Source organism: Bos grunniens, chromosome 16, assembly GCF_055505025.1.
Source record: "Bos grunniens cultivar Pamir isolate PY7600 chromosome 16, Bosgru_T2T1.0, whole genome shotgun sequence".
Classification (NCBI taxonomy): Eukaryota; Metazoa; Chordata; class Mammalia; order Artiodactyla; family Bovidae; genus Bos; species Bos grunniens.
Window position 1 is genome coordinate 18,387,684 of NC_141180.1, and position 16,089 is coordinate 18,403,772.

The window sequence follows — 16,089 nt, forward strand, 5'->3', positions numbered from 1 at the left end:
TATCCACAAAACTCTGGGGGAGGAAGGGCAGATGGCAACCTCAAAAATAAATAAATACATACATAACGATCTATGAGAAAGGAACAGTAGGTTGCCAAAATGCCCAGATCCTCTGAATTTACATGGGCCCATATTCCACAGAACTGCCCCCTCCTGATGTTACCACATCCGCCTACTTGCCCCACCTCCAGACAAGCCCACGCCCTTCAACTGCTCTCGTATCAACAGACCAGGAGAACACATGCATCCTTGTACATCCATATGGCTCAGCTATCTCATAAATACAAACTCCCTTGCAAACACAACCCAAAGTTAGCAGAAAGAAGAGGCAGTTCCTTTCACTTTTTGTAAGCCCACTCCCTAATTTCCTTTGAGTCTTCTGCCTGGTTTCCAGACACCCTACATCTGAGTTCTCCATTCACGTTCACATCTGCACCCAGTTCCCGCAGGTAAAAGGCCCTCTGGTATCCTGGCTGGATGACCTTCCCCAGGCTCATGAGGCAAATGGCCGTGGGCTTCAAGCCATGTAGGTTCCCCCTTCCTGTCACATCCGTCTTGCCCTTTCAGAAGCTTCCTCCAGAGTTCATGGAATCCAATCCTGACTCCCTTTTCCGACAGGACAAAGATGGAGACTCTAAGTACTCAGAAGCCTGAAAAGAGATGAAGAGGAGGCAGCTAGAAGACCCAGAACCCCTGAGAAGAAAACCTGCCCAGAGGTCAAGCCAGGGCTCTAGGACAGACCCTTCCACATGCCTTCAATCAGGCCACCTGAAACCTGCAACTATCATTTATGTACAAAAACAAAGCAGAATGCCTTGGTCTACGGCTGATGGTTTTGAGTATCTTATCTGCTTTCATCAAAAGTTTGCTAGGAAAATTCTGCAATGTTATTGCTCCTAAAGATATTTTTCTCTGAGTTGTAAATCCAAACATGTCCTCAGAGATAATGTTGGTATAAAATTGGCATTAGAGATGCATGAAAAAAGGCAGGTTTGGATGTAGGTGTTTTTTAATGCAACATTAAAAATGTAAACCCAATAACTCTGAGAAGAAAAACAAAAAGGGCTGGTGGGCAGACCACCTCATTGAAGTGGTTGAGAGCACGGGCTCTGATCCAGGTCTCCAGCTCTCGCGTATTGTGTAATCTTGGGCAAATGAGTTAACCTCTCCATGTAATCCTCCCAACTGTGAAATGCAGAAAACAAGCATGCATATCTCTGTAGGACTGTCACGGGGCATAAATGCAGTAATCCATGGGACACCCTTAGCACAAGAATCTGGCACATAGTAAATACTTAATAAAATGTTAGCAGTAGTAGTACTGTTAGTCGTTCAGTCGTGTCCTAGTCTTTGCGACCCCATGGGCTATAGCCTGCCAGGGTCCTCTGTCCATGGGATTCTCCAGGCAAGAATAATGGAGTGGGTTGCCATTCCTTCTCCAGAGGATCTTTCCGACACAGGGATCAAACCCGAGTCTCCTGCATTGCAGGCAGATTCTTTACAGTCTGAACTACAAGCAAGTCCCCAATATATAACATCTTTACAAAGGACTTTGCCACATATTAGCTGATGTTAGCCTTACAACAGTCTTGGAAGGGAGGCAAAGCAGGGCAGGTGACCTATACCTCACGCCTAAAGACACTGAGGCTCAGCGAGGTTACGAAACCAACTTGAGGCCACATAAACATCTGGCAGTGCTCCGGTTAGAGAGCCAGCAAGTCAGTAGAAAGCAAATGGTATTGTTAGAAGGGGAAAATTGATCTGTAGAAATTTAATGGTGATTCATCTGAAATTAACCAGACACTAACAACTAAGATGTACTCATGGCTTGCTATGAGCCAGACATTATTCTTACGTTTTACATGTGTTATCTCATCTGATCGTCACGAAAATCCCATAAGATACACACTGTGGGTAACATTTCTATTTCCATTTTATGGTTGAGGATTCTGAACACACCAAGGTCAAATAACTCCCAAGGCACACAGCTAGAAGTGGTGAAGGTGGTATCAAGACTTGAATCTAAAGGCCATGTTTTTAACTGACACACTAACGCTTCCAAGCAGAGACTGGTAAATCCTAACCTCTAAGGTGAAGCTTTCCTCAACTGGGCAGTGGACCAGCTGATGTCTAATATCACTTCAACTCCTGGGATTCTAGACTTCAAAACTTACACTGTCTAGTAAAGAAATAAAATGCTGTCTAGGTGAGTCTCTGAAAATAACACCCAGTATGGACCTCGGAGAAAGCAAGATGTTATTTCCTAGCCTAATACAGGTACGGTGGTTTAGAGGCTAAGTTGTGTCCAATTCTTTGTGACCCCATGGGCTGTAGCCCTCCAGGCTCCTCTGTCCATGGGATTTCCCCAGCAAGAATACTGGAGTGGATTGCTATGTCCTTCTCCAGGGGATCTTCCTGACCCAGGGACTGAATGCAGAACTCCTGCATTACAGACAGATTCTTTGCACAGGCATGAAATAGATATAAAAGTGTGTATGGATTTCAGCAAAGCCTATGACAAGGATATGACAAGGATATCTTCCCCAATATCCTTACAGATGAGATAGAGGGCTATCAGCTGGTTAAAGTTGAGAAAATGTGAGAAAAGCTGAACAGTCGATGAACACTGACCAATGTACTAGTGGTAAGCAGAAGGGAGGGTCCCAATTCTAACCATATTTCCATCGATTACTTGAATGAAAGGATAAAGCACGAGCCCGTCCTGTCTGCAGCTGACATAGCGCTCACATTAAGAGTGCTGACTATCCTGAAAAGGGTCTAGAAACAATGTGTCATGACAACCACCTAAGCTTTGGATTCAGACCAGCAGGGTTCACGTTCACTGGTGATGACGTGGGGCAACTGACTTAATCTTCTTTAGCCTGTTTTCCTATATATAAAATGTGGATAATAACATGCATGGGGTCTGAAGTTCATGGATGCTCAAAGTTGAAAAGGATCTCTACAGGATGGACTGTTGGACCAAAAGCAAGGAAATAAAATGAAATAAACAGAGTCCCGAATTTACATTCAAAAATTAAATTGAATGGGAACAGTGTGAGGGAAAATTAACTCTGCCATCAATTCATAGCAAAAGATCCGAGGTTTTCAGTTGACTACAACCTCAAATCATCAGAGCTAGAATGCAATTTCTTCACACAAAGAAACCTTAAAAAATTATCTTAATTTAAATAAACATGTTTAATGCCAATGTTAATAAGCACTGTTCTATGTCCCGGTCATTTAAAACTTAAAGATAATGAGCTCTCACTTACAGGGATTTAAAACCAATACTAAAACTATGGGGTAAGTACTACGATAAAGTAATAAACCAGGTATCATCTGGAAGCCAGGAGGAGGGAGTCGGTCTTACTCTGCCGAGAGAAATTAAAGAAGGCTTCCTGGAGGAAATGACCTCAAGTAGAGTCTTAAAGCTGAGCAGTCAGGGGAAGAGAGAGAAGATGTTCTAGGCATAGAGAGCAGCAAGGGCACAAGCACAGAAGCCTGGGAAAGGATGGTCCCTTCAGGCAGCCCATCGACAGAGGGAGAGGAGGGCACTACAGCAGCTGAGACAGGTTGGTGCCACGTGCAGAGTGGATCACAGGAAGGCCTTTGCACCAAGCTAGGGAAACCTTGTCCAGTTACAAAGCGAACGACGGACAGATCCCAGATAGCAACTCAGCCTTTCTGACTCTATGTAGCCTTTCTACCTCTGCGGCCCCGTACTGTGGCTACTGGCCGCGTGTGGCTATTTAAATTTGAATTAATTCAAATGAAATAAAATTTAACACTTGGTCACGACAGCCACGTGTCAAGTGCTCAGAAGCCACATGTGGCTAGCAGCTACAGCATTAGGCTGCACAAATAGAAACATAAACAATCACAAAAAGTTCTAGCCAACAGCACTGCTCAGTGCTATAGTACTGTGTTCACAGCACAAGTGAACAAGAAGGAGATTTGGGTCCGTGTTGCTTTATAGAACAGGAGAGGAGAGGAAAATAACTAACAGGTGGAAACTATAAGGAAGAGTATTTCAACTTGCTATCCTTTAAGTTTTCTAATAACGGGAGAGCACTCTGACACTGGAAGCCTGATGGTCATCTATCAGGGTGATACAGCAAGAGTTCCTATACTACTCTAGTGCTCGCTGCTTAGAATGTGCATGCTTCATCATGGCAGCGTGCTGATGTACTCACACCAACACAGACCTGTAGTTCTTCCCTGTGGAGCTCCCGTCATACTTGCATCTATAGGCTACGATGGCCCAGGATCCCAACATCCCAAAATGTGGGCATTTTCTAGCACAGTCAGCATTTTTAAATTGTGATCCACGGACCATCCCCCCACTCCCAAATGAAATGTAAGCAAAACTGTATTACATTTTGGAAATAAGGGGCCACAGGATCACTTAAAATGCAGTAGGATTCGTGATTTCAAGATAGAAAGCAAGAAAACACTGTACCAGAGGGATATAACTGTCCCCATACTCCAGAAACAATCATCTAGATGTCATCAAGATAGTCATTCTGGTCAATCTAAAGTTCCAACTAAGTTCCGACTCTAAAGTTCCATAGCCTTAAGCATCTAAAGGCCATCACCCTGCAATGAACAGTTTCAGGCCAAATATCCTCTAATCTTGATCGAGCAGAAATGAGACAAGAGTATAACAGAGCACAGAATAGTCCAAGGTACAAAAGTTAGGTGAGTCAGCCAACTTGGGAGAAGTATCACCTGCCAACTTCTTGTGCCGTGCTAAGTCGCTCCAGTCATGTCTGACTCTTTGCTACACTATGGACCCACCAGGGTCCTCTGTCCTTAGGATTGCTGCTGCTGCTGCTAAGTTGCTTCAGTCGTGTCCAACTCTGTGTGACCCCACAGACGGCAGCCCACTAGGCTCCCCCGTCCTTGGGATTCTCCAGGCAAGAATACTGGAGTGGGTTGCCATTGCCTTCTCCAATGCATGAAAGTGAAAAGTGAAAGTGAAGTCACTCAGTCGTGTTTGACTCTTCGCTACACTATGGACTATAGCCCACCAGGGTCCTCTGTCCTTAGGATTATCCTGGCAAGAACACTGAAATGGGTTGCCATGCCCTCCTCCAGGGGATCTTCCCTGGTCCCTCTGGTACAGTGTTTTCTTGCTTTCTATCTTGAAATCACAAATCCTATTGCATTTTAAGTGATCCTGTGGCCCCTTATTTCCAAAATGTAATACAGTTTTGCTTACATTTCATTTGGGAGTTGGGGGGATGGTCCACGGATCACAATTTAAAAATGCTGACTGTGCTAGAAAATGCCCACATTCTGGGATGTTGGGATCCTGGGCCATCGTACCCAGGGACCAAACCCACATCTCTCGGGTCTCCTGCTCTGGCAGGCGGGTTCTTTACCACCAGTGTCACCTCTTGCTGAGATGCTTATTAGAGACTCTCTTGGAAATTCAGGGGGTTCATTTCCAACATAAGCCCACAGAACCAAGCACACCCTGTTAGATGCAATGCCAGCTTGTCAGCTGGAAAACTCGCCCAGTAAATCTAAAGCCTGCTGAGACAACAATCCATTTAAAAAATAATGACTTTGTTCTAACCACCATCTGACATTACGACAATCGTACGAGGATCCATCTCTAGGTCCCACAGCGTTGCTAGAGTAAAAAGGACTCATTTTTAGAACAATGCCAAAATTCCTCTGTTATCCGGTATAACTAGAGAAGAAGGTTTTAATTTAATGAAAAAAAAAAAAGTGATAATGAGCCACTTCATATAATCAGTATGGATTATATATTTGCAAAAGCTCCAAATACAATAAAGTACACACACCATTCAAACCATGTTGAACATAATGTAATGAATGCTTTGTTGATAATATTCAGAAAGCACCACAGCATATTGTGGTACCTAGGGACCATCAGTACAAATCTCAATTGTTATTAAACCATAGATCTCCAGGTGCCAATTAATAAAGAGTTCTGTACAAGCAAATGCCAGATAACAACAGACACAGTGTACTTTTTGCACAGCCTGTGGTGAATGTCGCAGAAACTACAGTGACCCTGACCAACCTTCTGAATTAGGTGAAGCTACTTTTTACAACCTCCAACTTCCTATGGAATGACCTTCCAATCCCCTGCCAGCTATCCAGTGCCCTGACCACCTCCTACCATCCTCCTCTCCCCCTACTCAGGCTACACCGGGTCCTAAAGGACCTGGTCAGTGCACCAGTAGACACTATTAGGCACTTCAGTTATGCCTGTGTTTAATCAACAGTAACTGATGAATTCGATCATTCAACAACAGATTACCGAATGCTCACTGAGTGCCAACATTGTGCTAGGTGCTGGAATTAAAGGGGGCATGTCCTTTGCCTGTTCTCAGACAAGACTGCTCTCAATCATAAGCCCAGAAAGAAGAAGAACCAAGTTGATAATATCATACACTAGCTTACTATGTCCCTGCTCCCAAGATCATCTGCATTTTGGCAAAGAAAGTCTCAAAGACTCATGACCCGAACCCAAAAGAACCCGTTAACAACAAGGCTTCAGGCTGTTAAACGAGACAGAGATTTTCGACGAGTGATTTGTAAGACTAGCCTTCTCTAAAGGCATCACCAGGCATAGTAGTTGTTCTCAAAGTACAGTTCCAAGGCCAGCAGCATCAGTGTTACTTGAAAACTTGTGACAAATGCAAATTTTTAGTTTCTAGAGGGAATCGGAAACTCCAGGACTGAGATCCAGTCATCGGTATTTTAACAAGCCCTTCAGGAAATTCTGAGACACAGTGAAGTTTGAAGACCAATGGTAGAGATGAAACTGACAGCCTGCATACATATGACTTCCACACAAAGAGGCTAAATGAGGAATTAGCCTTGATGCTGATAGAAATCACCTGCTGAAAAGAAACATCCCTGATGGAGCTGGAGTGAGACAGTTTCCAATAGCACACAGCTGGAAATGGCCAGGACGTCAATGACTGACTGCTAAAAATCCATTTCATGCTTTTTGACTCTGACCAGCCCCATGAGACAATGGTGTAGAAACTGACAAAAGAGGCACAGAAAGTTTGAAACACTTCAAACCTAAAACTGAGCTGAAGGCTGGGAAAGACTTGAGAGGAGGAACTTCCTCTCGCTGGTTTGCAGAGGCTCTTCTCTGGGTCCCGGAAGCCACTAAGAGCCCCTTGTGTCTTGGCTACGGAAATGACACCTGAGTCTAATCACTGACAAACCTCACCACCACAGCACCTCTCCCCTCTAACCTGTTACCTACTGTTTGGTCACACCTTTTTCCTCTTTCCCAAATGGGGAGGAGGAAAAAAAAAAAGTGACATCCCACCCCACTGCCACCGTCTGGCTTTATTGACACAAGCCTTCAGAAAGCCAGTGCATACTTCTGAGACAGGCTTTCCAAATTCTCCAGCGATTGGGGTAAACAGATGCAGCAAAAATGCAGCAGGACCAAATGCAGCCCCAAAAAGCCTCAAAATTATGCAGTTGCAACAGCAATTCAAATCAACCACCCACAGGCAATAAGACCACACTTGGCACAGGAGGGCCCCACCCTGAAGCCATTCACTCATCTGGACCACAGGAGCCTAGAGCTGGAGCCTAGCCTGGAGTTACATCCTCAACCCCTGCCCACCTGCCTCTGGGATGAACTGCTTTACGAATGCATCCATTGTAGGCCTTTAAAAAAGTCCAAAAAGGCTGAGAGTGGAACTGGTCAGTCCAACAAACTTAGAACTCAAAATTCCAATACAATAATACGTCCCTAAGGGGTAAACTACTGCAACGCCAGGGACAGGGTGGATGATGGACTGGATACAGACACATGTCAAGTCATTTAGTGCTCTGCTCCTTAATCTGGCCCATTTCTGCCTCTTAAGGATATACCTTCTGGCTGCTCCTTGCTTTCCAGAGATGGGGACACAGGGGCTCATATACAGGGTTAAGAGTCCGTAGCCGACTGTTGGTCAAAGATGTAGGGAATAGAAAATTCCATAAACATTCTTTGTGTGTGTGTGTGCGCGCACGTGCACACACTCAGTCACTCAGTTGTGTCTGACTCTTGTGACCCCATGGATTATAACCTGCCAGACTCCTCTGGAATTTTCCAGACAAGAATACTGGAGTGGGTTGCCTGCCATTTCCTAGTTCAGGGACTCTTCCCAACCCAGGAATCCAACCAGTAACTCTTGCGTTTCCTGCTTTGGCAGGCAGCTTCTTTACCACTGTACCACCTGGGAAGCCCCACACATTCTCTGGGTACTCAGCAGTCAAAAATACACCACAGACAGCATTCTGAAGTAAGCTTAGCACATAAAAGACCACTCGGTTGGAGGAGCCTAAACATAAACACTTTGTGCTATACTTTCTGTCCCTAATTAAGGCTGATGACACCCCCACCCCCGCACTCCACCACCCCTCTCTGTGTAGGTTTGGAATGTTTGCAAGGAGAAACCTTGATAGAGGTCCCTGGCATTTTTATCCCTCTTTGAAAGAGACTGTTTTAGAAGACATGTACTGATGGGAGTGGAGGGGAGCACGATACACTAATTTCAGTGTCTGCTCCCCACTCCAATCCTATGTGAATCCACACCGGAATTTAAAAAGCAGCAGCTACAGAAGCTTGCTTCTTAGCTCAGTGGCTCAGCATTTATCAGCGTGAAGACCTAGGAGGATGAGAGGATTCAGAGTGACTAGTGCTTGGGGACATAAATATCTTCTCGTTAACCACATTCTCTGAATACAGGAGGGGAATGGCTGCATACTGATGGGGCACCCCAGTGAAACAGGACTGGAGAGGAGGCGATCATTACAAAAACTGCAAGAAAAAACCTATTTAAAGAGATATTCCCCCCAGTTACCTTTCTCACATGTCCCAGTCCCACTGCAAAAATACAGAAGACTTAGAGAGAAAAGCTGATTTGTGAAGCTGGCCCTCTGCAAGGGATCTTGCTCATAACCAAGAGGAAGACAAATAACCTTCCTTTTCTAAAAAGCCTAGGAAAAACCCACACATATAATGAATTATTCACAAAGGCTGAACCTAAAAATGAGAGGGAGAAATATAGAAAGATGAAAAGGGCGGAGAACTGGGCAGAAAGAGAAAGTGAAGGAAAGGACCTGGTCTCTCTCTCCTTGAATAAAAGGGTATTAATTACAGTCACGTGTGAGTTCCCCCTTTCATGTCTTTGTGGTCAGTGATAAACAAAATTAGATCAGTATAGTTGCCTCTCATGGGCTGGACCACATGGCTGGGCTTGAGGAGCTGCAGTTTCCCAGGCAGCCCTGCAGATGACAAGAGGGAGGCTCCTGATGAGCTGATGGAACACACAGAGCCAAAGAGTCTGTGAGAGTTCTCAGAGTTTAGCACATCTTGACTGCATTTTATTTCAACCAAGAATATGAAGATGGAAAGAAACCAGATGTTCCTATAAAGAGAATAAAACGCAGTAGAGTTTGAGGGAAAAAGAAAAAAACACCTACATTTTTTACAGCAGCAGCTAAAAAGAGATAAGCAGTTTTGGCTCCAGCTACTAATCCCAGAGTCTGGATCTTTCAGAATAAGATAAAAAAGAAGGCCTGTTCTCCTTTTTTCCTCCTCCTCCTCTAATTCATTGGGTATACTGCACCCAGCGCAGGGAAAACAAGTGGAGGAAAGTGGGGAAATGACACGCAAAACAACAGACAAAACCATCACAGCCAGGATATTATTGTCTCCATCTTCAAGTCATTTCATTTCTGTCAAACTCCTTCACTCCAACTTGCTTTCCAGGCTACCTCCCAACTACAAATAGTCCCCTCGACAAGACCCAGCCTAGTTTCCAGAGGAGGTATTTCTCACACCTTATTTCAAGGGCAAAGTCACAGGGCAATGTGGAGATGGTCCTCGGAGCTTCAGCAAATGAAGACCTTTATCCCGTAGCCTCAGTGCCTCCTTGTCCAGGTACACAGAAGATGTGAAGCCTCTCCTCATTATCTGATCATAGCCGACAATTACAGACTCTGTTCTTGTTAACTGCCAGCCTCTGCCCTAATCAAGGTGATCTGACTCATGAGCCACTGGAGTTACATCCAACCTGAAATTCTTGCCAGGATTACAGTCTACTATCTTTCAAGGTGCAATATATTTATAGGCAACAAAGCAGGAGAAAGGTATACGCCATAATGGGAGATCGGGGAACTAAAGCTCTCAGTAATCTTCACCAAAATCCTCCAAAAATAATGGACAATTGACAGTGGGAAATTCTCCATAATACAGCATATAATCTCAGACTCAAAGCCAGAGTCCTTTGGGGCTATAATGAAGTTCTCTACAATAAGAAATCATGAGTGAATATCCGCAGGTTCATTACAATGAGCTTCGTTAGCTCAGTGGCTAAAAACACATTTGATCTTCCTACTTTAAACCATGTTCATTTCCACATAAAACATGTGCTCCCCTGCTGAGATGACCCACGCCATCAGTGGGGAAGAAGTACCCCACTGCTCCTCAATGACAAAGTCAGACATGCCATTTCTTTCTTTCCTCTTCGAACCTAGAAAAGCGCAAATGTGGGGGAGCATCTCACAAACCATGAGGGAGACCCTGTAGGTCTACAGGGCAACTGGCCCTGGCACAGAAGGGTTAGCACCAATAAGCACACAACATAGTAAATGCAGGGTGACATTCAGAGCAGCCAATTCCCTGAGAAAAAGAGAACCCTTTGTTAGATCTATTAGATGAGCAAGAAAGAAAAGAAGAATCATGTAAAATGTAATACCACATTTTAAATCAGATTAACATTTTCAAAAAGGTTATGGTATCCACTGCAGAAGAGAGTGCCATAAGAAAATAAAATTATCTCCCTATGCAGATGTAGCTTCCAAGAAAAATGAAACATATTCAGAGTGGGCTGTTGACCTGCCACCACTTTCCATGCCAAATCTGGTTATCCTAGGCATTTTTTCCCACAAGTACAAGACCTTCCTTATTAATAACTGGATAAGGTTACCACCCTCCATCCAAATCAGAGAATCCCCCAAGTATAAGTTACATCATTCCTTATATTTAACTTTTCAGGCCAATGTGATTAAAGACCAGTAAAATGTAGTGGTCAGAAACCACTAACACAGCACACAGAATTATACATTATCCTCCTAGCAGGAGTAAAAGGGGACAACAGAAGGTGAGACGGCTGGATGGCATCACCGATTCAACAGACATGAGTCTGGGCAAACTCCAGGAGATACTGAAGGACAGGGAAGCCTGGCATACTGTAGTCCATGGGGTCACAGAGTTGGACATGACTGAGCGACTGAACAACTCCTGGTTCTCCAGTGACTTTCTGCAGCCAAAAACAGATGTATTTATCTTAGAAGGTGCACTGCATGAATAATCAAAATCCTCAAGCATGTTGCATGTGAATATGACAGTTCAAAATAGGTCTTGACATGTGTCCTGAATCTTACATTCTGTGAAATTCTGGCCCTTAAGTAGAGCACAAAAGCATTTCCCAAACAAATGGGCATACTAATCACCTGAGGATCTTATTAAAATGCAAATTCTGATTCAGTAACTCTGTAGTGTGGCTTGGGATTCTGAACTGTTTTTAAGTGAGGCATAGTTGATTTACAATAATAGCTTCAGGTGTACAACAGAGCAATTTGATATTTTTATAGATAACATGCTGTACAGTTATTATAAAATATGTTGCTGTTTAGTTGCTAAGTTGTGTCCAACTCTTCTGCAACCCTGGACTGTAACCCACCAGGCTCCTTTGTCCATGGGATTTCCCAGGCAAGAATACTGAAGTGGGTTGCCATTTCCTTCTCCAGAGCATCTTCCCCACCCAGGGATCAAACCCATGTCTCCTGCATTGGTAGATTCTTTATCATTGAGCCCCCAGGGAAGTCCCATTATAAAATATAGACTATATTTTATATATTTCCCTGTCTTGTACATTACACCCCTGTGTCTTATTTATAACCCATAGTTTGAACCTCTTAATCCCCTTCACCTATTTTACCCCTCCTTCTGCCCCTCTTCCCTGTGATAACCACTGGTTTCTTCTCTGCACCTGGAATTCTGAATTTTTAAAAAGCCCCTAGGTGATGAGGATGATGCCCCTTGCTGTCTGTGGGAGGCAAAAACCTAGAAGACTTAGTTTACCAAGAACTAAGGTCCCTCCCTTCAGTATGCTAACATTTCTTAAGGACTCTATTAATATTTATTGGGTAATTAGGCAGTGCTCTAGGAACCTGACATATATTAATTCATTTAATTCTCCCAGTAACTCATTATTTTCACGGTCACTTCACAGATAAGGAAACTGAGTCACAGAGAAATAAAGTAACTTTTCAAGGTCACAGGGCTGGTAAAGGAACTGAGATTTGAACCCAGACAGCTGAGCTCCAAAGCTTTGCTGGAAAACCAGTGCTCAGACTCCCAGTAAGAAGAAGGACATAATTTCGGAAAGGAATTAGAAAGAAGAGGGGTGAGACCAGGAACTTAGATGCCCTATTAGAGCACACGCAGAACCCCCAGAAGTGCAATGTTTCCACATGGTCACCACCAGAGGGAATATATATTAGTCAATTACATTGTACAGCCAGGAATAAAAAGCAAACATGGTGTATTTTTAATTTGCCAACAGGGCTCCTCTACACACCTTAGCAAATGTTCTCAGAACACTGTTACAAACAGCCTACATGCTGTAGAACCACCTCGAAACTTCCAACAATGCGCTGGAAGGGCCCACTGGGATGGGGCTCAGGGCCAAGGCACTGAGTAGGATGCTGAAATTAACTCCCTACTGTCTCTTTTGACTTTTTGGCGCATTCTGGCCGAAGACATGGAAAGAGCGCAGTGAAACCCACGGTCACACCTTGCGCCGCTCGCAATGCCTGCTAGAAAGGCGGCGTCTTTGCGGCGGAAAAGAAAACGTGAAAAGCAACGACCTCGTGGTGTAGGCGACGTGCTTAATTTCCCAGCCCGGGAGCCTGGGCCGGGCCGGAAGTGCCCGAGGTGCTAAACCTGGAGGAACGGCGGAGCCCAGGCCGCGAGGGGAATTACGGGGGTGCCGTCCGAGGTGCCAACGCTGGCCACGGGCACACACTGCCACCCGCGGGGCGGCTGGGCGGCTTTGTCTACCGCCTGGCAACGGGAGGGCGCCTGTCTGGGTAAACACGCCCCTAAGAGAGGCACGCTGTAAAGCAGCACAAGGTGGGTGGGAAATTTTGGAGAATTGTAGAAGATGGGCGGGCGGGGAACGGGGTGCCTGCTGGGAAAATCTGTAGGGACCTGGCTCGCGGAGTGTTCGCAGCCAGCCGCAGCACGAAACACAATGAGAGCTGTCGCTTTGTGCAGCGGACCGGCCGGGCGGGACTGCAGGGGCCGGACCCTTCCCCCTTGCCCGTCCCCCCTCACCCCAGATAGGTTTAACTCTGGAACCGGCTGGCCCCAGGATCTCTGTGGGGGTGGGAGGGAGAGGGGAGTGAAGGGAGAAGGGGGGCGGGGGGGGGGGGGGTGGTGGTGCGAGCTGCAGCAGTAAGAGTATCTGCTTAGAGATGCTCCCGCGTTTCTAATCAGGGGTGCTCCCTAGAAGCCCCACACGCCAGCCAATCGCGGTGCGGCTGAGGCAGAGAACTAGGGAGGAAGGAAGGGAAGGCCAGAGGCTGGGGTGGGGGTAGCAGCGAGATGCCTAGGCCCCAAGGCGGGTCAAGCCAGGAGCTTCCAGGATACTGGAGACCCAAGGTGGCTCCAGCTGCCTCCCCATGCACACCTGGAGGTTGGGGGTGGGGGGAGGCAGGCGAAGGAAGACGAGGAGTGGCCTCTTTTTGCAGGTACATCCCTCCCAAGAAATCTCTCCACAAGCATCAAAGTCCCATGTCTCCAAGCCTACACCCGTATATAATCCACCCCCTCCTCCGGCTTGCTCCCTACTCATTCCCTCACCATCCATCAGCCCCTGATTCCTAAAGACCTTGCCAGATGCCCATATTCTTAGTGAAGAACGAGGCTGTGAGATGCCTCATCAGCAGCCTGCATCGGGTGCACTTAACTAAACCTGCCAAGGAGCTCCTTCTCTGCCCATTCACCCTAACACTGCCACCACCAGTTCTTTGTGGAGAGCAGTTCCTATGGAGCTAGAGAGAGACGAGAGATGGATTGCTTGCACACCTCTGGCCTCAGCTGATGCAGCCCTCCGCTGATGAATTCAGGCCCAGCAGGTCTGCCTGGATCCTGGGAATGGGGAAGGCACTCAGCTGGTCAAGCTTGAAGAGGCAGGAGAACCCAACCCGGACTAAGGAAAGGATGGGCCCTGATGAGCTGCTCTGCCATGACCGAGAAAAGCACCCGAACTCTAAGCTGTTGGGTTGTGTCATTGGAGACTGCCTCCTGGGACACACTCACTCACTCCTCTTCCAGCAGAACTTAAACTCAATCCCCAGCAGTTAGCTGGGTCCCAGGCCAAACGCTTGTGTTATTTATCCATTTGTCAATGTATCTACAGCGTTTGGGCTCCTAGCTTTGAAGCTTCTGAGCTGATAAATCCTCTCACAGAGCTTCGACTTTCCTCCAGGCAGACAGTGTCGATGTCTTCCCAGCTGGTGGGGATGGAGGCAAAGGGGATGGCTTCAAGGGACGTAAGAGGGGACTGAGTATGAAAGAAAATCCTGAGATTAGCAGCAACCCATTCTATGCAGCTTGTGAAGGGACCAGGGGGCCGAGAATCCAATCAAGCCCAGCCCCAAAAGAGGCAAACACCGCAACACCATGCACCCAGGAATGCTGGAGACTTTCACGGAGGAAAAATCAGAAACCAAAAGTCTTACCTTGAAAAACACTAGTGCCCACATCGGTTTCTACGGCACCATGCTTGCCTCTTAGATGCACCAAAGTACAGAGTGCACTTCAGCGAAGGGGCAAATCGGCACCAGAAAAGGGATGGGGGGCAAATTCCACGCTAGGTTTCCCCCCTTACCCGAAGAAATGCAAAGGGGAGAGGGGAGTAATGGTGGGCAAGAAAGGATATGGCCAATCGATGAGCTTCTTGGCGTATTTCCTGACAATGTTATCTTCTCCGAAGATGAACAGGGATCTGTTGACGGTGAAACAGTTCTGCCGGACGGGAATAGGGTTGTACAAAGCCATAGTCCGCGCCCTCTGCGCTTTCGACTGCTTGTAGGCGGCCGCCGGCCCGGAGGCCGGCACGGGGGTTCCTTGCCGGTTCCTGCTCTGGTCCGAGTCTCCATCGCCCGACCCCGGCCTGCCGACCACCGCCTCCCCGAAGCGAGCCATCCTGAAGTTTAAACAGACAGAAGACACACAAAGGTGATCGTGGCCGAACACCCGCACACAGCAACAAGCAGAAAGACACACGGAGTCTCAGAGCCGCATCCAGACGGGCACGGGGACCACCGCCTCCGGGGAGCCTCGCGAGCTCTTCGGAGAGGCGGCAGCAGCAACCCCGCCGCTCTGAACTGTTGAATCTAAATGCAACCTCTGCGAAGCTCCATTCCTCAAGGAGGAAAAAAAAGGGGGGGGGAGAGCTTGGGGGTGCTCCGTTTCTGGAGACAATTTTTTTTTTTTTTTTTTCAAAATGCCAGTGTGTGGTGGCGTTCAGGGACTGGAGAGAAGAGGGGTGGAGTAGGCTGCTCTTCAAACATAGCTCCTCTTCTGGCAGACGCACCACCTAGTTCTGGGAGAGAGGCAGGCACCGGCCCGCTAGGTAACAGTTTGGTAATTTATTGATGGTGGGGGGAGGGGAAAAATGAAAACAAAAGAACTTTTCAAAAAAAAAAAAAAAAAGACAAGGACAAGGTTACGGTGACATGCTTTATAACGCCGGCCCCTGCAAGTCCATCTAAGAAATTCCACAACCAAGACTTGGGTCTTTAAACCTGCCAGCACAGACGCATCCAAAGGTGGAGGAGACAGGGAGGGAGGGAGGAGAGCTGTATTGAGGTTCCTGCATAAACCGCAACGCCCAAAATATCAAAATAAGAAGTCGATCCAACCGGAGAGGGACAAATGACTTCAAAGCTCCTGCGCTTGGGAGAGAAGTTGAAAAGCATCCAGAGAGCGGCGAAGCCCGAGTGCCAGCATCCTCC

At 46.5% G+C, this 16,089-nt stretch overlaps 1 protein-coding gene across 3 annotated transcripts in view; it reads right to left on the minus strand.

Annotated features, from left to right (window-relative positions):
• Window positions 1-16,089, minus strand: part of CACNA1E (calcium voltage-gated channel subunit alpha1 E) — a 675,786-nt gene that overhangs the window by 322,823 nt on the left and 336,874 nt on the right. For all 3 annotated transcript variants that reach the window (XM_086343500.1, XM_086343501.1, XM_086343503.1), the window contains one exon: window positions 15,012-15,278. In XM_086343500.1, coding sequence (XP_086199626.1) covers window positions 15,012-15,278 — 267 coding nt within the window. The remainder of the gene's footprint in view (window positions 1-15,011; window positions 15,279-16,089) is intronic.